Source organism: Pongo pygmaeus, chromosome 6 (assembly GCF_028885625.2).
Source record: "Pongo pygmaeus isolate AG05252 chromosome 6, NHGRI_mPonPyg2-v2.0_pri, whole genome shotgun sequence".
In the NCBI taxonomy this organism is placed as follows: domain Eukaryota; kingdom Metazoa; phylum Chordata; class Mammalia; order Primates; family Hominidae; genus Pongo; species Pongo pygmaeus.
Genome location: NC_072379.2, coordinates 65006455 through 65033683, shown reverse-complemented (window position 1 = coordinate 65033683; position 27229 = coordinate 65006455). Strand labels below are relative to the sequence as shown.

The following is a 27229-nucleotide window of genomic DNA, read 5'->3' as shown; positions in this document are numbered from 1 at the left end:
GGTAGCAATTATTGTTATAGGGGGTTGGTTGAGAAGTACCAAAAAGGGAAGGATCCAGCAAGCACCTCATCAGAGCTTAGTTCTCAAACCATACTGAGTTAGGTTGCCATTGTTGGCACAATCATCTGTACGTGAGCTGACAGATTGACATATATGTGTGTTTCGTCTTCCCAAATGGACTGCAAAGTTCTTGAGAACAGGTGGCCATGTGGAGGATATGGATCCCAGGGTATCCAGGAGACATACAATAATGACTAAATTAATGAGGGAACTTGTTGCTTGGTGACATTAAGAGTTACCCGTAGTTATTAAGGCAGAGATACCAGACCCCATTGGTTAGATCAGAACAACCTGATCTAATTCGATTAATCTGAACTCATGCCTGTTAACAGAGCACAGTTGTGAAGCCAGAGGGAAGACCCTTAAGAAGAGATACCGAGGCCATTGCCAGGGCAGTGTTTGCTGTTTCTTTCAAGAGAGGAGGTTGTCAGCTCATTAACCACATATCACTCTGTCCCAATTCTCCAGAGGCTCTAGGAATGCTCCTGCTCTCTTCACAGGGGTGGAGGAAGAAATCAGTTGTATCATCTTCAGAATCTCATGTGATTCTTGGTATTTATTTATTATAGTCACTTTTTATTGCTATGGTCAATTATTTGCAAATAATATATGTATCATTTTAATTATATGATATCCCAAGGAAATAAATGCCTGGATTAATATAACAAAATACATTTGAACAGGATGGAAACTGGGCTAAGTTGTATTTGTGGGAGCAAACTAAGCTTCAATTTAAAAAAAAAAAAAGATTAATTTTTACAAGTCAGCAGTTGTCCTATCTCTAATATTCTCCCGTGGTCTAATTTCTGACAAGTGTGAAGATTAGAGCCAGAAGGGAATATAATTAAGGTACTTGCTGAAAACATTTTATCTTAAAACTGTGCACTATGAAGATTTTAGAGAAGAATTTTCAGTAGATTTAAAAATTAATAGAAAAAAATTTAACTGAATTTTTATTATTAAAGCTCTAGAATATGACTCATACCTCTATAGGTGTCTGTTATGTTTGGCTTCTGAAAACACTATGTGTTACCAGAGGGGAATCTTGGTCTAGAACCTCCTTGCCTTCAAAGCTGAGAAATGAATAATGAAGAACCCCTTTTCTGTTTAGGCTGTGGAAAGTTTTTAGCCAGCTGGTGGGTAAAGTCAGATGAGCATTATTCCTGGGAGAAGGCAGGTTCCTGCCTGATTTCACCAATCAGTTGTTCACTTTCCCCTTTGAGTTATGCCTCTTGAAGTTTTCTACCTGGGTTTAAAATGAATCCACCTGGGGCATTACCCTCTGCATGGCCTTAGAGCCAGTAGGAGGATGAAATTATCCTTCCGTAGTTAAGCCTAAGTTATAACATTTCAACTTGCTTCCAAAGGTGGAAACATGGCTTCTGCAGCTTGAACAGACTATGCAAGAAACGGTGCGTCATTCTATCACAGAAGCCATAGTGGCCTATGAGGAAAAACCTAGGGAACTGTGGATTTTTGATTTCCCGGCTCAAGTTGGACTAACCAGCTCACAAATATGGTGGACCACAGATGTAGGAATAGCCTTCAGTAGACTGGAAGAAGGCTACGAAACAGCCCTGAAGGATTTCCATAAAAAACAGGTATTTTATAGATTTGTGATTTTGAGACATAAAGGAACTTCAAGACGTAAGCTTGCTTCATTCATTCTTTTAGTCATTCATTTACCGAGTGTCTTCTGTGTGCAAAATAGTATGCTGGGAAGATTTTAGCAATCAGTTGTTAAATCATTTTTTACCTTTGTGGTATCCTTCTACATTTCTGTATGGGTTTTTAAAAAGTACATCATGTCTATTGTCTTCTAAGGCTCTAGGAAAGCACTCATACTAGATACTGTACATGCTTATTTTCTTCTGTGTAAGACTCTCCAACTAGGCAGATCATGTATTTATTAGAAAATATGTGCATGATTTGCATTACTCAAAATGGTGGAGGGTGGCTCAGCAAGAGCAAATATTTTCATGGGCTTTGGTTTTCTGTTAATTATAAATTACAGATGAGAACTTTGAAAAATAATCTATTTTGAATTCTATTTTATTGATCCCAGTTATCCTGTGACCTTTCCTTAAGTCTTTCATCTTAATATGTGCTGTGAGCTGTATAACGGTTCAGAGATCTGAACTGTTCTTTGGTCTTATAGAATCAGAGTATATTAGGCTTGAAAAAGAGTTTAAGTATTAGTTTGTCTACTCTTCTGGTTTTCAGTGGATAAAATCTGAATCCATAAATATGAAGTGGCTTTCCCAATGTTGCACAGTTTATAAGTGAACCTGGTAGGATTGTACCCTCTTCCTGGTACTGAGTTAGAATGCTTCCCAATGCTCCTCATCACCCCTTTTCTGCTTTAGCAGTACTTTTACTTCGATAACTTAAGAATCAAATAGATTTGGATAGTGAGTGATCCTTGTATTATTAACACATTTGAAGATTCAAGTGTGGATTATTCCTTTTAATTTTGCTCTTTCAATCTTGCATAGCGACCACCCAACTTATATTACTAAAGAAGTTTTGGTACCACTTACTTTTGGAGAAAAAAAAAATTCTTGATTTTACACTCTTAGGAAGATAAGGTAATTTTTTCTATTTAATAGGCTTGAAGTTACAGGATTCAATTTAAAGAAGTGGCTGGTTTCTTCCTACGGTGCCATCTTTGCAATTCTAGTAACTACCACTTGGATGCTGAAGCTGAGTAGTTAAATTTTTTTTCATGGACATAAATAACTGAGATAATTAATTAAATGCAATTCTGCTATGACTTTCTTATAAAATAGCCTCTGGTTAGTTAATTTATTGATATTTATGCTTTTATTATGACCATTTTCATTATGCATTTAAGTAAGGACATTTAAAAATACTTGGTTAAAATAATATCCTCTTTTAAATTTCAGCTATCCTCAATCACTACACAAACTTAAATCTTTCTACAAGCATATTCCTACTTATTTTACTCTGTTTTTTTTTTTCTAACTCTTATCTCCAACTTGTCTTTTTTTGTTTCTAGACTGTTTTATTGCTTACAAGGTTAAATGATGTTTTATGGATATTTATTATTTATATCAGCTTTTTTTATTTCTTTGTTATTTTTTGCTGTTAAAGATGATAAAGAAAATATAGTCACAGAAAATGAAAAGAAGGGACATAACATTTAAACAACACTCATAAATTCATTTTCAAGAGAAAAATTATTAACATTTTGGCATGCAAACATCAAAAGTTTTTTCTCTATTTACTATCTTTATCTGTCTTTATGAATGTATAGACATGCCTATTTATAGGTATAAACATATAAATCTGTAGCTATTTATATATAAGTGTAATTATTTATGTAGCTATGTATCTGTCTACAGATATACATTTAAAAAAATTCTTTTACATTCCATACATTTATTTGATTACTTTATATTTTCACTCAATATATTATCTACATTTTTTCTTGTCATAAATATACATCAGATCCACACTAAAAGTGACTGAATATTATTTCTTTATGTGGATATACCAGAATTTATTTTCTTTCTTCTCGTTTGTTTAGGTTTACTCTGGTTGTTTAACTTCTTATCAGGCACTGCTCTAGGTTCTGTGGTTCTAGCAGTGATGTTCCTCCACTCAGGCACTTACATTCTAGTTAATCGTTAATAGATCTTAACGTCTCTCCTCAAGAATCTTAGGATCATTTATTCTGTTCTCTGCTCCCCATCTTACATGTAGTCATTTAAACCTTATTTTTTAAAAATTATCCATTAATTATGGTGGGAGTGGTATTATTATTTCAGATCTTAATTAGATTTACCAACATATTTACCAATGACTTTGCTCATTTTTTATTATTTTTCACCTGCTTCCTTATTTGTGAATTAAATTCCCTTCTTTCTATAGAATATATTTTAGCAGTTTGTGCAGTGGTGAATTGTTACAGGAAAATTTCTTGTCCCTTGTCTTTGACTTCCTTTTTGATAATTTAGCTGGGTATAGAATTCTAAGGTGATAATGTTTTTAATACCTGAAAAATATTTTTCCATTTATCTTATGGCTTTTATTATTGTTATTGTAAAATCTTATGTCATTCAAATTATTTTTCCATTATAAGCTATCTGTCTTGTTTTGGGATAATTTTAAGATTTCTTTCTTTTTGTGGTTCTGATAAAACTTTTTTCCTTGTAGCATATGATTAAGAAGAAAGAGGAATCCAGGGCCAGATTAAGTAGACTCAAATCTCAGCTTCTACTATTTATTAGCTATGTGACTATGGACAAGCTATTTAGCTACTCTATGCCTTAGTTTTATCATCTGCAAAAAACGGACAATGACAGTACTTGCATCATAGGATCATTAGAAGGATTACTTAGTTAATATATGGAAAATACTATTTTTTTTTTGAGATGGAGTTTCGCTCCTGTCATCCAGTCTGGAGTGCAATGGCACAATCTCGGCTCACTGCAACCTCTACCTTCCAGGTCAAGCAATTCTCCTGCCACAGCCTCCTGAGTAGCTGGAATTACAGGCACCCACTATTATGCCCAGCTAATTTTTGTGTTTTTAGTAGAGACAGGGTTTCACCGTGTTGGCCAGGCTGGTCTCGAACTCCTGACTTCAGATGATCCACCTGCCTCGACCTCCCAAAGTGCTGGGATTATAGACATGAGCCACTGCGCCTGGCCAAATACTATTTTTAAGTAGTGTTTTAGTTTATGCGCTATATAAGGGCTGGCTATTGCTGCTGTTGTTAATGCTACGACAATAATGATGATGGTGTGCAATGTGGTACACAACTTATTTAATACATTTTCCTCAGTAATTTATAAGAAAAATGTTCAAACATACAGAAAAGCTGAAAGAATTTTGCAATATGTATGCCTACCACTTAGATTCTACAATTAATATCTTGTTTTATTTTCTTTATAACATGTCATTTATAAAACCCTATAACCATCCATCAATTCATTTTGTATCTATGAATCATTTCAAAGGAAGTTGCAGATACCATAATCTTTACCCCTAAATATTTCATTATTTAAAATTTTAAATTTTAATTGAAAGGTAAACACTGTGTATATTTATGGGTACACACGATGTTTTGATATCTGTATGTATCATGGAATGGCTAAATCAGGGTATTTAACATATGCATTATCTCACTTTTTTTTTGTGGTAAGAATGTTTAAAAGGTACTTTCTTACCACTTTTCAAAAATATTTTATTTTGTTACTAACTGAGGTCACCATGATGTACAATAGACCTCTTGAACTTACTCCTCCCAACTGAAATTTTGTGTCCTTTGACCAATAGCTCCCCAAACCTTCTACCCCTCAGCCTCTGGTAACTACTATTTTGCTGTTTATGTAAATTGGACTTTTTCATTTAAAATTTTATTTGTATAAATGTATGAAGTACAAGTGCAATCTTGCCACCTGCATTGAATTCGTAATGGTGAATTCAGGGCTTTTTAGGGTATCTTTCATCTGAACAATGTATAGTGTGTCCATTAATTTATCATCATCCACCCCTTACCACCCCCTAATGATTCCCAGTCTCCATTGTCTATCATTCCACACTCAATATCCATGTGTACACATTGTTTAACTCCCACTTTTAAGTGAGAACATGTGACATTTGTCCATGTCTCACTTGTTTCACTGAAGATAATGAGCTCTAGTTCCCTCCATGTTGCTACAAAAGACATGATTTTATTCTTTTTTATGGTGGAGTAGTAGTCCATTGTATATATATGTCACATTTTCTTTTTCCATTTATCCATCAGTGGCCACTTAGGTTGATTCCATAAGTTTGCTATTGTTAATAGTGTTGCAGTAAACATAGGGGTAGAGATATCTTTTTGATGCAATGACTTATTTTCCTTTCAGTAGATACTTGGTAATGGGATTGCTGGGTCAAATGGTGGTTCTATTATTAGTTGTTTGAGAAATCTCCATACTGTTTTCCACAGGGTTGTACTAATTTATATTCTCACTAAGAGTGTATTAGAGTTCTTTTTTTTTCTGCATCTTCACCAACATCTGTGTTGTTGTTGGTCTTTTTAATAGCCATTCTGACTGTTATAGTATCTCACTGTGGTTTTAATTTGCATTTCCCTGATGATTAGTGATGTTGAGCATTTTTTCAGATGTCCTTTGGTTTTCGTATAACTGCTTTTGAAAAATGTTTATTTATGGAGTTTGACATTTTTATATTCCACATACAAGTGAGATCATACAGTATTTGTTTTTCTATGCCTGGCTTATTTCAATTCACATAATGTCCTCCTGATTGTCATAAATGACAGGATTTCCTTTTTTTTTTTAAAGACAGAATAATATTTCATTGTGTATATTTGCCATATTTTCTTTATTCATCCATTGATGGAGATCTAGGTTGATTCCATAGATTAGTGATTCTGCATAATGCTGAATAATGCTGAAGAGATACAGGTGTCTCTTCAATATATTGATTTCAGTTCTCTGGTATATATCTCCATTAGTCAGATTGCTGGATCATATGGTAATTCTATTTTTAATTTTTTGAGGAAAGTTTATGCTATTTTTCATAATGGCTGCACTAACTTACATTCCCACCAACAGTGTACAAGGATTCCCTTTTTAAACACTTCAATTTACATACCCAATTCATCAGTTTAATTTCAGTTATTATATCTCAATTTCCCAAAGTTTTTTTTTTTTGCTTTTTTAAAAATAAATTTTATGGTCACCTATCTTTTCATTGTGGTTTCTATTCTTTAATCTTATTAATTATTTTAAAGAGATGTTTAATAGTTTTACTTAGATTGTTCTACTAGCTCTAGTTCTGAGGCTGGATCTCCTGTTTGATTTGTTTTTAATGTTCATTTTTAAAGGTTATCTTTATGTCTGGTTTTTTTTCTGCAGGAATTTTCTTCCCTAAATTGAGCAAATGTCCCTACAGTGTATCTCCCCTCGCCCCTACCCCCGCAATTCTTTCAGGTTTCTATAGATCTTCTAAGTTCTGGATGATGATTGTGATTATGATTGAGACAGTCTTGCTCTTTTTCCTGGGCTGGAGTTCAGTGGAGAAATCATGGCTCACTGCAGCCTCAAACTCCTGGGCTCAAGCAAACCTTCCACCTCATGTTCCTGAGTAGCTAGGACCATAGGTGCATACTACCACACCTAACTAATTTTTGTTTTTTTCTTATGTAGAGGTGGTCTAACTATGTTGACCAGGCTGGTTTTGAACTCCAGGCCTCAAGCAATCCTCCCACTCCAGTCTCTCAAAGTGCTGGAATTACAGGTGTGAGCCACTGCCTCGGCCAGTTGTAGATTAATTTTCAATTACTCAGTTTAGGATTTTCTGATCACATTAGCAGGGTTAATTTGTATGCTTCAGTATCTCAGCTTTATGTTCAACATCTCAGTCCCAACTTTCTGCCTTGCTTGAGGGAGTATGAGAGGCACAACTGAAATGGGAACATTTCTGTCCCCATGTGGCAATTTAAACCTCAGCTCCAGATGTTTGGCTCTCTGTCCAAATTCCTTGAGCTGCCATGGCATTCGCTTATCGACCTCATCATACCTCTCTGCTTTGAGGCTTATTCTTGTTGTCAGGAAGGGATCAATCTCCTCTCTTTCCTTATCTCTCTCTCTCTCTCTCACTCTCTCACTCTCTCACTCTCTCACTCTCTCACTCTCTCACTCTCACTCTCACTCTCTCTCACTCTCACTCTCACTCTCTCTTCCCCTCCCTCCCTCTCAGTCCCTTTCACTCCTTCTCTCTCACTCTACTATTGACCTCTCCCCCTTTCTACCTTTCTTATGTTTGGCTATGTATTTTGTATTTAGATATGTTCTGTTTTATTTAATATTTCTGTGTTAATAAAGAAATTGTCCATGTTCATTTAATATATTGCAAGACCACCTATTATGATGATTATTGTTGGTAATACTGGCTAGTTGGATTGCTTTTCCATTTTTGGTTATCATTAATAATACTGCAAGGAACAGCCTTGTATAGACATATTACATGTATTTTTATTTATTCAGGATAAATTTCCAGATGTAAAATTACTAGATCAAAGCCTTTTCAAGACAGTGCCAAATTTACCTTCCCAATATCAGTGTATAAGAAGTGTCCACTCCTTCCCCTGTCAACAACATTGGGCTGGTTCTTTTTTTCTTCTCATTCTTATAAAATTATTCATATCCCAGTAGCTTTGGCTGGTTCAACTAATTAATGGAATTTAGTGTTCTTCTCTTAAAATCTTTTAAAAGTTTTCCACTTTGTTCTAGAGTTATACAGTGCTTCTTTTTTCATGTTGGATGAGAAGTAGAGAAAAGGGATGATTTGTGAAGAAAGCATTTATCCGCATAATTATAAAAACACTTCTAGCATGAATTGAAATGTTTGATAGACCAGACAAGCAGATGCCTTTACTACAGTGTTTCAGTTTTGTGACTGGCACTAACATGTATATTACAGAAGCTAACATTTGAATTCTACTAAGCTGTGGTTTGGGTCATGAGAAATGTTTGCATCTAAGTTGAAACCTTTTTAGTTTTCTTCCTTTCAAAATGGATGTAACCATCTGCTGGAGTGTGCTTTTAATTAAAATTATTCTTACTAATACTGTAAGCAGTTTTTTAAATGAGCTTTAGTCATTTAAAATAGCTTAATTTTAAAACTGGTATCAGAGTTGTGTATAATTGATGATTATAAGTAATTCCTTTCAGTAATTCCTTTCCTTGGTTATCCCAAATTGTAGTGAGATAAATAAACCAAGGTAATAATTTTAAACTCTGTTTCCCCCTTGGATCTATGGTTATTGCATATTAGTATTGGGATTAAAGGCAAAAATACTGCGTTTTGAATATATATCGCTGCCTTGTCAGAGTCTTTGAAAAAAGTGGCAAGTATGATAAATTTAATTTCCCAGATTTGAAGTTTCCTTGGTGAAAGTGTTTTGTTTTGGAGGCTTGGGATATGGTAAGAAAGTTTCTCTACTTCTCTTTTATTATTGAGCTGTGTGAAAATCATCAAAAGAGAGAAGTGTTTTAAACTTTAAAAAATTAATATCTGTAGCGTGCAGGGACATTACCCCAGAGAGTTTTGTTAAGAACTCATGATAAATAATATAAAACTTTTCTCATTAACCATCCTCTCCCTCTCAACAAAGACTCGGAAATACCAGTATACGTATAAGAAAGAGACCCTCATTTTGCTGCTGAAAGCCAATTTTGGGCCTCACTTTTAGTTGCTAAGAAATTCTTTTAAAAAATTTGGATACCATATTGGTAGCATTCTTACCTTGTTTCAGCTCTATTACCTGAATAGAGAAGCCTGTCAAGCCTGGAGCTACCAAGTGTATATCGGACACAAGTATTTTTTTTTTTTGGCCTTTATATAACAATGTGATCTGGTAGCCTTATACTTTATAATCTAGCAGTAACTCACAAGATCATGAGTAGAGCACATACTCTCTACCTCCCCTCTCATCAAAGATTACATTGAATGACAGGTAGGGTATATGAAAAAAAATCATAGTGTTCCTAGAAATACAGGAACAGATGATTTGAGGAATGCTAGGAACATGTGAAATTGAATTGATAGCTGACTAAGAACAGAGAAAATCAATCCAAACCTATAAAAAGAGGAAGCTATTGCAATGGTAAGGCAATTTTCACCCAGCAAAATTTCAGATAAATTATGAACTCACCTTAAACAAATATAAAAAATGTGGAGTTTATGGTTAGTGATAAGGATTAAATCTAGAAGAAATGGACAACTGTAGCTGCTTCTCTTCCCTGTATTTCCCAAGAGGCTATTAGTGAAGGTGTTTGTCCCCAGTACAAAGCCCTGAGAAATGCTTTGCAAGCAAAGTGAGCCATTTATAGAGGGCTTCTATCATGAATATGTTTTGACTGAAGAGCAGGAGTTGGCCTACTTTTTCTGGGAAGAATCAGGTAGTAATTTTTATTTTTGTCTTTGTGGGCCACATAGTCTCTTCTGCATGCACGCATCTCTATTGTGGTGGTTGCAAAGAAGCAATTCGTAATTTGTAAGTGAATAGGTATAGCTGGGCTCTAATAAAATGGTGTTTATAAAAACAGGTGGTGGGCCAAATTTGGTTCATGGCCTATAGTTTACCACCTCTGCTTTAGAGAAAGAAGCAGAACAAATCCTGAAGTAACTGAAGATCCCCACAATGAGAGATGGAGGTAAGAGAAAAAAGGATTTGTCACCCATATATGCCATTTGATTTCAATATGATCCATTAACATGAGAGTTGGTTCTTTGAACAGACGAATAATACTGACAAATTTTTGCGGTTTGGAGAAGAAATCAAAAAACATACCATAAAGGGATAGGGAAAAAACATAATCCCTGTAATTAAGAGATTTTAAAATAACTGTGTACACATGTGATTTTTTTGCTAATAATTAAGTCAAAATCTAAAATAAATGGATGTTTCTCTATGAATACTTTTTCTAGAATTGAATCAAAATAATTTAGAAAACTCAAGTAGACCATTAACGATGGAAATAATTGAAATGGTAATCATGGTAGTCAAAGATGGGCACTCCTTCCTAAATAGGATCCTGTTTCAATGATTTTATCATGGGAAAGGTAAACACCATGTTACATCAACTGTTCTGGAATATAAACAGAGATGTAAGGATTTTCCACTTCTTCTATAAAGTTCTAATATACTTGATACAAAAACCACACAAAGATAAAATACAAAAGAAAATTCTTTTGGCAAATCTCCTAAGTTAGCGTATCTTCCTTTTTCTGTGGATTTTTTACTTAACACTGGGAGACAGTCCTTATGGGTCTTACATTTATATACCTCTTATGAACAGAGGTAATGATTGTCCTGTTCCAGATATATTTTTATAGTGAGCATTCTTGAAAATAGAGATAGTATCTCTCTCCAGAGCAAAGGGCATGTTGACTTATTATTTAGTATAATAAAAATAATATCTCTTCCTAGGGCAAATGTCAGACATGCTGTCTTTTATAAAAGATTTGCACTCCCTAAATCCAGAATGTTTCTCTTGTAACACAGCTCATTGCATGTGCTAGCCCTCTTTGAATATCCTTTGAAAATTTGTACTCAGAGATAGTGCAAATGCTAATGTTCTAATATTACTCATGGTATTGCTGTAATAAACTGTGCTTTATCTCTGACCCAGGAGTCTCATGTCTTCTGCCAGCATCCATGACTTGTTAGCCTGCAAGTAGGATAAAATTTCACACCCCTCACATTTTTCAATGAACATATTTTTGAGATTCATCTTTGTTGTTGCATGTATTTGCTGTTCATTATTTGTTATTGCTTACTAATATTACATTGTATACATGTACCACAATTTTTCTACTTATCCTCTTACTTGACATTTGGGTTTCCAGTTTGAGGCTATTATTTCTAAGTCTGCTTTAAACATTATTAGATTAAGTCTTTTTGTGAACATATATTTTCATTTCTCCTGGGTAGAAGCCTAAAAGTGAAATTGCTGGATCACAGAGAAAGTGTACAGTTTAACCACTTAAGAAACAGCCAAACAGTTCTCTATTGTTATACTCCCATGGACAATGTAACAGAATTTCAGTTGCTTTTTATACTTGCCCATATTCATATTGTCAGTCTTTATAATTGCAGCCATTCCAGTGGGTATAAAATAGTATATCATTGTGATTTTAACTGGCATTTTTCTAATGTCTAAAGATGTTGAGCAACTTCTCATGAGGTAATTAGCATTTGTACATCCTCTATTATGAAGCGTCTATTAAAATCTTTTGATCTTTTGCTCCATTTTCAAATAATTGGATGATTTGCCTTATATATTTTCAAGACAGGGTCTCACTCTGTCAACCAGGCTGGAGTGCAGTGGCACAATCTGCAGCCTCAAGCTCCTGGGCTCGAGCGATTCTCCTGCCTCAGCCTCTTTTGTAGCTAGGACTAGAGGCAAGCACCACCATGCTCAGTTAAACATTTAAAAAATTCTTTTTGTAGGTCTTGCTATGTTTCCCAGGTTCTCTTGAGCTCCTGACCTCAAGTGATCCTCCTGCCTCGGCCTCCCAAAGTGTTGGGATTAAAGGTATGAGCCACTGAGCCAGGTCTGTTTAAATTATTGATTGTAGGATTTCTTTATTTATTTGGGATACAAGTTTTCTGTTTGAAAATGGACTACTCATTTTCTTAATGGCATATTTTATCAGAAAGTTATAATTTTGATGCAGTGTAGTGTATCAAATTTTTTTTCATGGCTAGTGCTTTTTGTGTCTTTAAAAAAAATTTTTTTTCTGTGTGTGTGTGTGTGTGTGTGTGTGTGTGTGTGTGTGAGATAGATGTTATTGCCTGTCCAAAAGTCATGAAAATATACTTCTATTTCTCTCAAGGTGCTTCATGGTTCTGGGTTTTTCCCATTAGGTCTACAATCCATACCTCTTTCCTTTTTCTATTGAATTAATGTGATACCTTGGTCAAAAGTCAAGTGACTATATATATATATGTGTGTCTGTTTTCAGATTCTCTTATTCCATTGATCTGTTTTTCTGCCTTCGTGCCAAATCCACCTTTCTTAATTACCATAGCTTTATAGTAATCCTTAAAGTCATTTTATATATATCCTCCAACTTTGTTCATTATTTTCCCCAATATTGTTTTGACTGTTTGAGGTTCTTTTCTATACAGATTTTACAATCACATTGTTTATTTGTACAAACCTAATTAATTTTTAGCCTAATTAAATTGTGACTGAGGCAGCCTCTAAATATAAATTTTGGAAGAATGAACATCTCAATAATTATGGTTCTTATAACTCGAGAACGTGGTGTATCTCTTTATATAGGTTTTCTCTAATTTCTCTCAGCAGTGTTTTCTGCAGTTTTCAATGTAGAAGCCTTGCACATTTCTCACTAGATTGATTTTTAGGTAGTTGATGTGTTTTTATTCTATTTTATATACTAATTTTTAAATTTTATTTCCCAGTGTTTTTGGCTGGTACATAGAAATTTATTGATTTTTAAATATTCACCTTGTATCTTGGGGCTTTGCTAAATTTACTTACTACATTTAGTAGTTTTAAAATATATATATATATATACTCTACAGGGCTTCCTATGTACAGAAATACATCATCTATAAGTAATGACAGTTTTCATCTCTTCCATTCTTTTTCTTTTTGTTCTTTATTTCCTTTTTTTGAGCTATTGAATTGGCTGGGCCTCCAGCACAATATTGAATAGAGGTAGCGAGACATCCTTGTCCATTTACATTCTTTGGTAAGAATAATGTTTCTCCAGTAAATATGATGTTAGTTGAATGTTTCTTGGAGATGCCCCTTATCGGATAGAGGAAAATCCTTTCCATTACCACATGCAGAGAGTTTGCATCTTAAATCAGCATTGAGCTTTCTCAAATCTCATGAGATGACCATGCCATTCTGTTATTGTGGTGAATTTTTGAAAGCCAACTTTGCATTCCTGAATAGTAAACACTTGGTTATGAATTATCCTTTAAGTGTATGTGTGTGTGTGTGTGTGTGTGTGTATTTTTGGCTGGATTCTATTTGCTATTATTTTGTTAACAAATTCTACATTTATGTTTATCAGGGACATTTGTCTGGTAATTTTCTTTTTCTGTGATATCTTTGCCAGATTTTGAAATCAGGATATACTCCTTAGAAGGAGTTGGAAAGTGATCCATTTATATCTATTTTGTGAAAGAGTTTATGATAGACATCACTTGTGATGCATCTGGGCCTGAAGTTTTCTTTATAGAACATTTTTTATTGTAAATTGATTTCTTTTATACATATGCAGCTGTTTAGTTTTTTGGGCTTCTTCCTTTCTTGTGTCAGTTTTGGAAGTTTGTATTTTTCAAGATATTTGCCCATTTTAAGTAATTCAGCATGTGGCAAATTACAGACCTCTGGCCAAATCTGGCCCAGTGTCTATTGTCTGTGGCTATTTTCACATCACGATGGCAGAGTGGAGTGGCTGTGACAGAGACTGCATGGCCTACAAATCCAAAAATATTTACTATCTGGTCCTTTACAGAAAAAGGGCCACTCTTGGTCTGTGCTTTTCAATTTATTGATGTAAGTTGGTCATGCTATTTCAGTATTATCCTCAGAACATCTAGATCTGCCCAGATGTCCTACTTTCATTTCTGGGGTTGGTAATTTATTTTTTTCTCTTTTTTTTTCTTAATTGAGTTTTCTAGGTGTTTATCAATTTTATTTCTGTTTTCAAAGAACTAACCTTTGACGTTATTGGTTTTCTCTATAGTTTGTTTTATATTTCACTTATCTCTGCCCTTGTTTTGATTATTTCCTTTCTTCTTCTTACTTTGAGCTTAATTTGTTCCTCTTTTTCAAGTTTCTTAAGGTGGGCGCTTATTGACTTTATACCTTTTTCTTTTCTAATATAAGCATTTAAAGGAACTTTTATAACTTGAAAAATATCTACCAGAAACCTGCAGAAAAATCATACTTAATGGTGAAATATTAGAATCATTTCCATTAGTGTCAAGAATCAGGTAACTATGCTCACTATATCTGACAATTGTTGCTCAATATTGCACTGGTGGTTTTAGCAGTAGGATTAAAGGAGAAGTAGGAAGTGAGCATTGAAAAGAGGACAACAAATTGAGATTCAACAACCCATGTTCTGACAGTTTTAAGAGCATAGGACTTGGTGTCTTTGTCATTTCCTTTGCTCTGGCTGGTGGAAATGAAAATTCATTGTTTCTGATATTGCTGAAGGTGAAACTGGTGGGTTTCAAGATTAGAGGTCCTCGTTGCTGTTATGAAACAAGAAGAACTTCAGTATTATGTCCTGTTAGAAAGGGATCAAGGATCCCGGTAGCTGATCCCCAAGGTGCTATAACAGTTATATTGTAATGTTCACTTTGATCTGCTAAGCTGAGGACTTCTAGCTCCAGACTACTTTTCTATTTTTAAAAGACTGGGTCTCACTCTATTGTCCAGGCTAGAGTGCAGTAACGTGATCATAGCTCACTGCAGCCTCAAACTTATGGGCTCAAACAGTCCTCCTGCCTCAGCCTCCCAAGTAGGTAGGACTACAGAGGCTTAACACCATGTCTGGCTAATTTTTACATTTTTTTGTAGAGATTGGGGTCTTGCTGTGTTGCCTAGGCTGGTCTCAAACTCGTGGCCTCAAGCCGTTCTCGCTCCTTGGCCTCCAGAAGCACTGGGGTTACAGGCATGAGCCACCAAATCTGACCTCCAGATCTCAACTTTTCTGCAGAGTAGCCTCTTGCAGCTTCTTTGCCACCGTGGCTTGGGTGTCCCCATGTTGGGAGATATGCCATAGCTGATGCTGGTAAAACTGCAGTGCTTCTGCTGCAAGGAAGATTTTTTTTTTCTTTGTTACCTTATTTAAACCTATAGTATTTAGGGACACACTCTTTAAATTCACAGTATGGCCTCTTTCTACCATGCTGCCATAGGAGCCAGGACAGGAAAAAATGGGGGACCAGCAACCACTGTGTATCAGGAACCACTGCTTCTCTCTGACCTTAAGTCTGTTACTTTCTAGGTCTGACATTGTCCTACATGGTGAACCCACTGTCATCCTACCAAGCTAGCTGGCCCTCTTTGGGAACACTATAGTCCTTTAGATATGTGTATCCTATAAACCCCAATGGTGGTCAAGATTGTGTCTTTTCCTTTTTCTTTTTTTATGGTGTGTGACATAGAAGGTGTAAGATCTTGTCTTTTTGTTAGGAAGCAGTTCTATGTTTATATAAATAAGAGAATTCATAAGTGGGGTATACTGAGTTATCTCTCTCTACTTACCACAATCACCGGAGGCCAGCTCTTGCCTGGTCTGATACCCTGTTATCCACATAAGAAGGTTTTGTATTTGTAAAATATACAGTGACATCTTAGAATTGTGTACTAGCCCCTGGCTCCACCATTTATAACTGTGTGATTTCAGGCAGGTTATCTTATATTCTCATATGTAAAACTGGAATACTAATCGCGCCTACTTCACAGAGTTGTGATGATTAAATTAGAAAACACATACACAGTACACATGTACCCATACAATGCCTGTCAGTCAGTGCTTTTATTATCTGCTGACATCATCAGAGAGGAACTAGAGCAATGGCCGTCAGGCTAATGTCCCTCCCCCCACACCATCCTCCAGCTAGGAGGGAAGAGTGATCTCCACTGCCCAGAGCATTTCTCCATCTCTGCTCTGGGTCCCTTCTGCTCTGACCTCTCTCAAGGCTGCCCTGACTTTCTTTCCTCCTGTTTCTTCAGTTTCTCGCTCTTGCTCATTCCCATCAGTAATTAAAGATGGCCAACTCCCTCATTACTCAAAACAAAATAATAACCAAAAATTATCCATTCATGCCACATCTTTTATTTCCTGCCTTACCTTTGTAACCTTTATTATAATCAAGCTTGCTGACCTATACTTGCTCTTTCCTTTTTCTCATCACCACAACCTATTTCTACCACTTGATTGAGTCTATTTCTATTTTCTTTAACTTAGAAAATACTTCCTACTTCTTCACATACTCTCTTCCTTCATATTCATGTATTTTGAATTCTAGTTTTCTACCTAGAAAACTTGAAATGCTGTTTACTTCACCTGGCTGGTCTTACTCCTGCTCCTTAAATATTCCTGTTCCTTATGGCTCTATTCTGTTTTGGTGTGTGTGTGTGTGTGTGTGTGTGTGTGTGTGTGTGTGTGTGTGTGTGTGTGTGTGTGTGTGTGTGTGTGTGTGTGTGTGTGTGTGTGTGTGTGTGTGTGTGTGTGTGTGTGTGTGTGTGTGTGTGTGTGTGTGTGTGTGTGTGTGTGTGTGTGTGTGTGTGTGTGTGTGTGTGTGTGTGTGTGTGTGTGTGTGTGTGTGTGTGTGTGTGTGTGTGTGTGTGTGTGTGTGTGTGTGTGTGTGTGTGTGTGTGTGTGTGTGTGTGTGTGTGTGTGTGTGTGTGTGTGTGTGTGTGTGTGTGTGTGTGTGTGTGTGTGTGTGTGTGTGTGTGTGTGTGTGTGTGTGTGTGTGTGTGTGTGTGTGTGTGTGTGTGTGTGTGTGTGTGTGTGTGTGTGTGTGTGTGTGTGTGTGTGTGTGTGTGTGTGTGTGTGTGTGTGTGTGTGTGTGTGTGTGTGTGTTTTGTTTTTGACGGAGTTTCACCCTGTCACCCAGGCTGGAATGCAGTGGCCCTATCTCGGCTCACTGCAACCTCTGCCTCCCGGGTTCAAGCAATTCTTCTGCCTCAGCCTCCCAAGTACCTGGAGTTACAGGCATGATCATGCCCAGCTAATTTTTGTATTTTTAGTAGAGACGAGGCTTCACCATCTTGGCCAGACTGATCTTGAACTCCTGTTCTCAGGTGATCCACCCACCCTGGCCTCCCAAAGTTCTGGGATTACAGATGTGAGCCACTGTGCCTGGTCTGTTTTTGTGTTTTGTTTTGTTTTGTTTGAAACAGGGTCTTGCTCTGTCACCCAGGCTGGAGTGCAGTGGTGTGATCTTGGATCCCTGCAACCTCTGCCTCCCAGCTTCAAACAATTCCTGTGCCTCAGCCTCCCAAGTAACTGGGGTTACAAGTGTGCACCACCATGCCCGGCTAATGTTTTTGTAGTTTTAGTACATACAGGGTTTCGCCATGTTGACCAGGCCTGGAACTCTTAGCCTCAAGTGATCCATCTGCCTCGGCCTCCCACGATCTTTCTTTTTCCTTCCCTTTTCTTTTCCTCTTTTCTTTTTCCACACATCCCTGACTAATTTCATCCACTTTTTTTTTATTACTATACTTTAAGTTTTAGGGTACATGTGCACAATGTGCAGGTTAGTTACATATGTATACATGTGCCATGCTGGTGTGCTACACCCATTAACTCGCCATTTAGCGTTAGGTATATCTCCTAATGCTATCCCTCCCCCCTCCCCCCACCCCACAACAGTCCCCAGAGTGTGATGTTCCCCTTCCTGTGTCCATGTGTTCTCATTGTTCAATTCCCATCTATGAGTGAGAACATGCGGTGTTTGGTTTTTTGTCCTTGCGACAGTTTACTGAGAATGATGATTTCCAATTTCATCCATGTCCCTACAAAGGACACAAACTCATCATTTTTTATGGCTGCATAGTATTCCATGGTGTATATGTGCCACATTTTCTTAATCCACTCTATCATTGTTGGACATTTGGGTTGGTTCCAAGTCTTTGCTATTGTGAATAGTGCCGCAATAAACATATGTGTGCATGTGTCTTTATAGCAGCATGATTTATAGTCCTTTGGGTATATACCCAGTAATGGGATGGCTGGGTCAAATGGTATTTCTAGTTCTAGCTCCCTGAGGAATCGCCACACTGACTTCCACAATGGTTGAACTAGTTTACAGTCCCACCAACAGTGTAAAAGTGTTCCTATTTCTCCACATCCTCTCCAGCACCTGCTGTTTCCTGACTTTTTAATGATCTCCATTCTAACTGGTGTGAGATGGTATGTCATTGTGGTTTTGATTTGCATTTCTCTGATGGCCAGTGATGATGAGCATTTTTTCATGTGTCTTTTGGCTGCATAAATGTCTTCTTTTGAGAAGTGTCTGTTCATATCCTTTGCCCACTTTTTGATGGGGTTGTTTGTTTTTTTCTTGTAAATTTGTTGGAGTTCATTGTAGATTCTGGATATTAGCCCTTTGTCAGATGAGTAGGTTGTGAAAATTTTCTCCCATTCTGTAGGTTGCCTGTTCACTCTGATGGTAGTTTCTTTTGCTGTGCAAAAGCTCTTGAGTTTAATTAGATCCCATTTGTCAATTTTGGCTTTTGTTGCCATTGCTTTTGGTGTTTTAGACATGAAGTCCTTGCCCATGCCTATGTCCTGAATGGTAATGCCTAGGTTTTCTTCTAGGGTTTTTATGGTTTTAGGTCTAACGTTTAAGTCTTTAATCCATCTTGAATTAATTTTTGTATAAGGTGTAAGGAATGGATCCAGTTTCAGCTTTCTACATATGGCTAGCCAGTTTTCCCAGCACCATTTATTAAATAGGGAATCCTTTCCCCATTGCTTGTTTTTCTCAGGTTTATCAAAGATCCGATAGTTGTAGATATGCGGCGTTATTTCTGAGGGCTCTATTGTCTTCCATTGATCTATATCTCTGTTTTGGTACCAGTACCATGCTGTTTTGGTTACTGTAGCCTTGTAGTATAGTTTGAAGTCAAGTAGCGTGATGCCTCCAGCTTTGCTCTTTTGGCTTAGGATTGACTTGGCAATGTGGGCTTTTTTTTGGTTCCATATGAACTTTAAAGTAGTTTTTTCCAATTCTGTGAAGAAAGTCATTGGTAGCTTGATGGGGAGTTTCCTTTGCTTCAGCCTACATCTCTCTCCTGAAGCACAGCCAGAAGCAGATAGGGATTTTTCACTGAAGTCTTACGCGCACACCCAGTCTAAAAGATCCAATGCACATTCGCTCTTCTCAAACTTCTCAAACCTCCCAACGTACCCAACTGCAGAAAAAAAAAAACCAAAAAACCTAACATTCTTCACTAGTTGCTCACACTAGAAGCCCGCTTGATTCTTCTTTTGCTCAATAGCCAGTCAACCACCAATTCTCTCACTGTTCTGAAGATCCCTAGTCTCACTGCCTTCTCCAACTGCTTTGATAATGTCCTAGACCAAGCCACTCTCTTTCATCTAAATGACTGTAGCATCCTCCTCACAGGTCTTTTCTTCCGGTCTTACCTTCCTCCAATTCATTCTTTACAGTATAGCCAGAGAAATAATTTAATAACACAAATCTCATTATCACCCCACTTTCTAGACCTTTCAGCACCATCTCATTGTCCCAACTGAGCTGGGCAAGCCCTGCATGCTTGGGCACCTGCCTTTCTCTGCAGCATCCTTACACACCCCTCCTTCCTCTGCCGCCCACTCCTGCCATGGGTGACCTCTTTCAGTTTTCCCACAGAGCCACCGGATCCATTCAGGGCCTTTACACAGGCTGCTTCCTGTGGCTTAACGACTGCCTCTCTGCTGGCCAACCCCTAAATTCTTCTCAACCTAAATCCTGCTCATTCTTTAGGTCTTAGTATACATTCCTCTAAAGTGCCTTTCTAATCCCTAGATCAGGCAAGGCCCTATTTCTGTGTGCTGTCAGCGTACTTTCTACTTGCCCTAGCAAAACAATTTTAATTATTTATCTGCATTCCTTGTTGTCCTGTAAGGTCTGGAAACAAGAACCACATTTGTCATCTTGTATGAATGAGTGAATGAGAGAGCAAAAAACTATTGTTTTGGTGTGTATTGTTGCTGTCGTTTGTTTGTTCATTTCTTCCTTCATCAGTTCATACAGCGAGTGTTGATTTGGACACATGCTTTATGCTGGCCGCTATGCTAAGCATGAGAACACAGCACAGAATAAGACAGATGTGGGCCTTGCTCCTTTAGAGTTTAGGGTGGAGGAGACAAAGAAATACATGATTGATAGGATACTCATAAGTTCCACAAAGATAATAAAATAGAAACATTTAGAATAAATAGATAGGGGGTAATAGTAAATAGAATGGCCAGGGAAGGCCAATTTGAGGAGATAAATTTGAACTACAGCTTTGAATGATGAGAGGAAGCCAGTCATACAAGGATTAGAGGGAAGATGACTCCAGGCACATGAAATGGTTGCTATGGCCTTAAAGCAGCTGTGATAGGAGAACAAAGAGAAGGCCAGCATGGTTAGTGAAGTGAGACAGGAAGGGAGTGGTGTGAGGTCATGGAAGACTTTGTGCTCCAGGAACAAAAGTTTGGATTTTACTCTAAGTTGGGCTTATTTCTAGTTCAAGATACATGCTGTACTTGCACTCTAATGAAGCCAAGATATACCAGGAAAATAGCCACTTGAGTTTCAAAGGGGCATAGGTAGACTTGAGCCAGACATCCTTGATCCAGTAGAACATCATGTAACACTATTGTGATCAGTGGCAAGAATATGTACTGATTGCATGATAGGATATATTTTCTTAAAGCGGCTAAGGAGTGTTTTCTGTGTCACAGACCATAAACTTATATACAAGTACAGTACTGACCATAATGATTGCTACCTCTTGCCACTGCCCAAATAATAGACATTTTATAACTACATTACATAACTGTGGGTACAGAATTTTATTACTTACAAAAGAGTATCATCAGAGAAGGTTTAATCTTGGTACACAGTATAAGATCCCCAACATATGATGCTGTGCAGATTATGTTGACAAGCTGTGTTTTTAATCATCTTCCATTTGACTGTACTTCTGTGAAAAATGAATCAATAATGCAGAAATCACAGGTTGTTGGGAGGCTCAGACAAGACAATGCATGTGAATGCACTTACAATTATAAATGTTCTTATAAGGTATATGATATTATTACTGTTGTTACAATCAACTTTATTTTAAACCAAATACTGGTAGTGGTATAAGATTGGATACTGCGAAGACCGGATATCTTGACCCAGATGAGAAAATATCCAAGGCCTAAATATTTCTTTTCTCACTAAAGTGTATTATATTAATTTTCCTTAGAAACTTCAGTAGGTATGGGTTGTTATTGTACATCAATTCATCTATTCAGCAGATACCCATTGAGCACCCACACTCTGACAGTTCTTCAGTGGCTCTGGGATAAGGCACCGAATAAGATGGATGCCGTCCTTGCCTTTGTGGAACATAAAATCTAGGGGATGATGAGCAGTGAACATATTAGACATAAAACAATAATCACATCTGCTTTTTAAACATTTAACTGCTTTTTAAAGATGCAATGTATTAAAAGTACAGGTGTATCTCATTTTACTGTGATTTGCTTTACTGTGCTTTGCAGGTACTGCCTTTTTTTTTTTTTTTTTTTTAACAAATTAAAGATTCGTGGCAACCCTATCTATGCTGGGCATTGACATCATCATTCAAACAACATGAGCTTGCTTTGTGTCTTTGTGTCACATTTTCGTAATTCTTGGAATATTTAATTTTTTTATTATTGTATCTTTCATAGTGATCTGTGATCAGTAATCTTTTTTAATTTTTTGAGACAGAATCTCACTCCGTCACCCAGGCTGGAGTGCAGTGGTGTGATCTCAGCTCACTGCAGCTTATACCTCCCAGATTCAAGCAATTCTCCTGCCTCAGCCTCCTGTGTAGCTGGGATTACAGGTACACATCACTATGCCTGGCTGCTATTTTTTGTATTTTTAGTTGAGATGGGGTTTCACCCTATTGGCCAGGCTGGTCTTGAACTCCTGACCTCAAGTGATCCACCTGCCTCGGCCTCCCAAAGTACAGGGATTACAGGCATGAGCCATCACGGCCAGCCTGTGATCAGTGATCTTTGATGTCACTCTTGTAGTAGGTTAAGGCACATCGTTGCCAACAAGATCTTTTGACTTTTTTATTATAGCCACTGTAATGGGTGTGAGGTGATAGCTCATTGTGGTTTTGATTTCTCTAATGATTAGTGATTTTGAGCATCTTTTCATATACTGGTTAGCCATTTGTATGTTTTCTTTTTTTTTTTTTTTGAAGTGGTGAAAACATTTTTTTAATGGATGGAGAGATTTTCTTTTAAATTACACATTGATCATGAAGAAAAAAAAGAGAAAATAGAGAAAAGGAACATACAAATTGGTTTTAATTTTCTTTTTTTTAATTATTATTATTATTATACTTTAGGTTTTATGGTACATGTGCGCAATGTGCAGGTAAGTTACATATGTATACATGTGCCATGCTGGTGCGCTGCACCCACCAACTCGTCATCTAGCATTAGGTATATCTCCCAATATTAGGTATATCTCCCAATGCGGTGGCGCGTGCCTGTAGTCCCAGCTACTCGGGAGGCTGAGGTGGGAGGATCTCTTGAGCCCAGGAGTTCTGAGCTGTAGTGCGCTATGCCGATCGGGTGTCCGCACTAAGTTCGGCATCAATATGGTGACCTCCCGGGAGCGGGGGACCACCAGGTTGCCTAAGGAGGGGTGAACCAGCCCAGGTCGGAAACGGAGCAGGTCAAAACTCCCGTGCTGATCGTTTGTATGTTTTCTTTGGGAAAATATCTATTCTGGTCCTTTGCCCATTGCTAATCAGGCTATTTGTTGACATTGAGTTGTATGAGTTCCTTATATATTTTAGATATTAATTCCTTATCAGATATATTGTTTGTAAATATTTTCTTCCATTCCATAGGCTACTTTTTCATTTTGTTGATTTTTTTCTGTTGATGTACAGAAACTTTTTAGTTCGATATAGTTCACTTGTTTATTTTTTATTTTGTTGTCTATGCTTTTGGTTTCAAGTCCAAAAAATCATTGTCAAGACCAAAGTCATGAAGCTTTTCCCACTTTTTTTTAAGGAATTTTACAGTTTCAGGTCTTATCTTTAAGTCTTTGATTCATTTTGAGTTTTTTTTTGTGTGTATAGTGTAAGGGTCCAATTTCATTCTTTTGCATGTGATGTCCAGTTTTTTCCAACACCATTTATGTAAGAGTCTTCTATCCTTTCTTCACTGTTTTTGGTGCCTATGCTGAAAATCAGTTGAAAAATTTATTTTTTAACTCTCTATTCTGTTCCATTGGTCTATGTGCCTTTTTGTATGCCAGTACCATGCTGTTTTGATTACTATAGCTTTGTAATATAATTTGAAATCAGGAGATGTGATGCCTCCGGCTTTGTTTTTCTTGGTTAAGATTGCTTTGGCTATTTGGGGTCCTTGGTGATTCCATACAAATTTTAAGATTGTTTTTTCTACATCTGCAAAAAAAAAAATGGCATTAAAATCTTGATGCAGTTGCATTAAGTCTACAGAGAACTCTGGGCAGTACAGAGATTTTAACAAATATAAATTCTTCTAATCCAAGGGCATGAGATCATTCCATTTATTTGTGTCTTTAATTTTTTTCCCTGGAGTTTTGTAGTTTTCAGTGTACGGATCTTTGACCTCCTTGGTGGTTGGTAGGAAGTAGTATAGCCGTTATGGAAAACATTATGAACATTCCTCAAAATATTAAAAATAGAACTACCAAATGATCCAACAATCTCACTTCTGGGTATATAGGTAAAGGAAATAAAATCACTATCTTGACAAGATATGTACACTCCCATGTTCATTGCAGCTTTATTCACAATCGCCAAGATGTGGAAAAAACCCAAGTATTCATTGATAGATGGATAAAGGAAATGTGTAGACACTCACGCCCATGGACACACACACAGAGGAATATGATTTAGCCTTTACAAAGAAGGAATCCTACCATTTGTGACAACCTGGATGAATCTGAAGGGCATTATTCTATGTGAAATAAGCTAAACACAGAAACACAAATACTGCATAATCTCACTTATAAGTGGATTAAAAAAAAAGTCTAACACATAGTAACAGTAGAATGGTGGTTACTGGAGGATAGGGATGGGGGAAAACAGAAGATATTGGTCAAAGGGTACAAAGTTTCAGTTATAGCATGAATAAGTTCTAGAGACCTAATTTAACATATGGCAACTATACTTAATAATAATGTAGTGTATACTTGAAATTTGCTAAGAGAGTAAATATCAAGTATTCTCACTTAAAAGATATGTGAGCTGATGGATATATCAATTAGCTTGGTTGGGGTAATAGTTTCACAATGTATACCTACATCAAAATATCACATTGTATACCTTAAACATATATAATTTTTGTTTTTCAATCATATGTCAATAAAGCCCAGGGGGTGGGGAAATAGGGCAAATGCTTAGAAAGCTGTCGTGTATCTTGAATATCTGGGGGATATATATTAGTATTTTTATTTCTTTAAGCCAGCTTTCCTTTGTGTTTGACTTTAAGTCTGTCCTGAATGCTTCTTGCACAGCTACAGTTTCTCAGACCTGAAGGGATGGGTAGGTCTTGTGGAGGCTGGAGAGGGTCTATGTGATGAATCTGAAGTCAGACTGTTGGGATTTGAATTTCCCCTCCCTGGATTGGCAAATGTGGTTAATAGGGCTTTGACTCAATTTTCTCATCTGCAAAGTTCGGATAACAGATTATCTTAAGATTAAGTGCAATGAGATCAGCAATGTGCTTAGTCAGTGCCTGGAACCTTGTGTGTTCTTATTTCATGGAAATTGCACATGTTACGGTTATCTCTTCCTGCCTTTCTTCTCCCTTCTTATTCCAGCTGTATGACTTTCTCTAGCCTCCAGCTGCACGGCAATCTCAGGGAAGTTTGCAGGATTTTGCATTTTCCAGGGCGTGATAATAGTACAGTAGTGAACCTGTATTTTGACAGTAGGCTACAAAGGTTTGAGTCTCTGGTGATCTGTCATATTCACTTACCGCCAGCTTTCTCAGGTGCTAGCAGTTTGTCATTGACTGTCCTTTTGCAGAGCTGAAGAGAAAAGGAGATGGTATTGTTTCACAGTATGATACCTGGAATAAGGCAGAAATATTGTTTTTGTAAATAAGGCTTGAGTAAGGCAGAAATCTTTTTGTGTAAATAACCATACTAACAAAATGACCACCTAAGACAGCATCTTTCAAACCTCTCTGACCACAATTCACCATAAGAAATATTTTCTATTAGATCCAAGTTCACATGTTTATGTAGGTAGTCAAAACAGAAATAAAACAGCATGAAACAATACATTCTCTTACTACCTGTAATGCCGTATTTTCTATTCCATTCACTTCAATGAATTGTCATTCATGGCATTCCATTTTATTCCTTTCCATTCTATGAAAAAAGACCAGCAGTTTGAAAAATATTTATCTACAAGTTCGACGGACCTAAACAAGAATAAGAATAAAGGAGGATATTCTTCATCTCTTAATTTTAGATATTTTTTCAGTAGTTATCACTATCTTGTATTTTTAAAAACCAAAGCAAACACAAATTGTTAGGTGAATGCTTTTCTAAAGAAAAATATAATTTGTCATTTAGCTCTTACTATGCTTTTTTGAAAGTTAGTCATTTCCTTTCCAACAGTGTTATGGACCAGGCTATCATTAGGGTAGAGGGTCAGTTCAGTGCAGCCAGGAAACCCTGTGTCTGCCCTGGCTTTGTCATTACTCACAGGTTCTCTTGTCCTTCATCTGTGTGAGGGGGTAATAATATTGTCATTTCTACACCAAGGTTCTTTGAGGACCAGCTGGGGTAACACATTTGAAATTGTTTTGTGGCCAGGCGTGCTGGCTCATGCCTGTAATCCCAGCATTTTGGGAGGCCGAGGTAGGCAGATCACTCGAGGTCAGGAGTTTGAGACTAGCCTGACCAAAACGGTGAAATCCTATCCCTACAAAAAATATAAAAATTAGCTGGGCGTGGTGGCGGGCACCTGTAATCCCAACTACTAGGGAGGCTGAGGCAGAAGAATTGCTTGAACCCAGGACGCAGAGGTTGCAGTGAGCCGAGATCATGCCACTGCACTCCAGCCTGGGTGACAGAGTGAGACTCCATCTCAAAAAAAAAAAAAAAAAAAAAAAAAAAAAGAAAGAAAGAAATAGTTTTGCAAACTAAATCAGTCTTTACAAATATGAAGAATTTGGGGCTCTTAAATTCTGTATTTGTAAGCCTTCCCCCCTTTTTAAAAAATGATTCCTTCTAGATTTCTCAGCTGAATACACTGATTACACTTTTGCTGGGAGAACTTCCACCTGGAGACAGACAGAAGATCATGACTATTTGTACCATAGATGTCCATGCCAGAGACGTGGTGGCAAAACTTATTTCTCAGAAGGCAAGTTGTTTGTAGAAATTTTATGTATTCGTTATTGTTTCCTGAAAGTGGTGTTTATTGCCAGAGTAGTTCCAAGAAAGTCATTGTTTTTTGAAAGCTTGTATGTTTTAATTAGTCCTGAAAAGTTGTGTTTATCTTGGGTGCATTTGATTTGGGTTAGCCAATATATTATCCTGATGAGACTTATTCCAAGTGATATCCCAAAAGGTTTTGCCAAGTTAGGAACATCAGATCATCAAAAAAATTTTATCACAATGGAAGAACCGTAAGAAATCACTGTGTTCATCTCTCTGTGTGTGACCATCTTGGTCACTGGCCTGTGAGCCTCAACCCTGTGACTTACACAGCCAATAGCAGTAAGATTATGTGTATGTGATTTAAACCATGTCTGTGTGCCTTTGATACATTCCCCCTTGAAGAGAGAGGTGTTGGTCATAATTCTAGGTTGTCACTTGGGTAATCCTTTG

General features: G+C 37.0%; 1 protein-coding gene and 1 long non-coding RNA gene across 2 annotated transcripts in view; one reads left to right on the top strand and one right to left on the bottom strand.

Moving 5' to 3' along the window:
- Positions 1 to 27229, top strand: part of DNAH11 (dynein axonemal heavy chain 11) — a 355283-nt gene that overhangs the window by 107727 nt on the left and 220327 nt on the right. The window contains exons 30-31 of the mRNA XM_063667481.1: positions 1428 to 1661; positions 26631 to 26762. Of these exons, the coding sequence (XP_063523551.1) occupies positions 1428 to 1661; positions 26631 to 26762 (366 nt within the window). The remainder of the gene's footprint in view (positions 1 to 1427; positions 1662 to 26630; positions 26763 to 27229) is intronic.
- Positions 22926 to 25451, bottom strand: LOC134739858 (uncharacterized). The gene is made up of 2 exons (XR_010126914.1): positions 25363 to 25451; positions 22926 to 23801 (listed from the first exon to the last, which is right to left on the bottom strand). It is a non-coding gene; the product is annotated as an uncharacterized LOC134739858 (long non-coding RNA).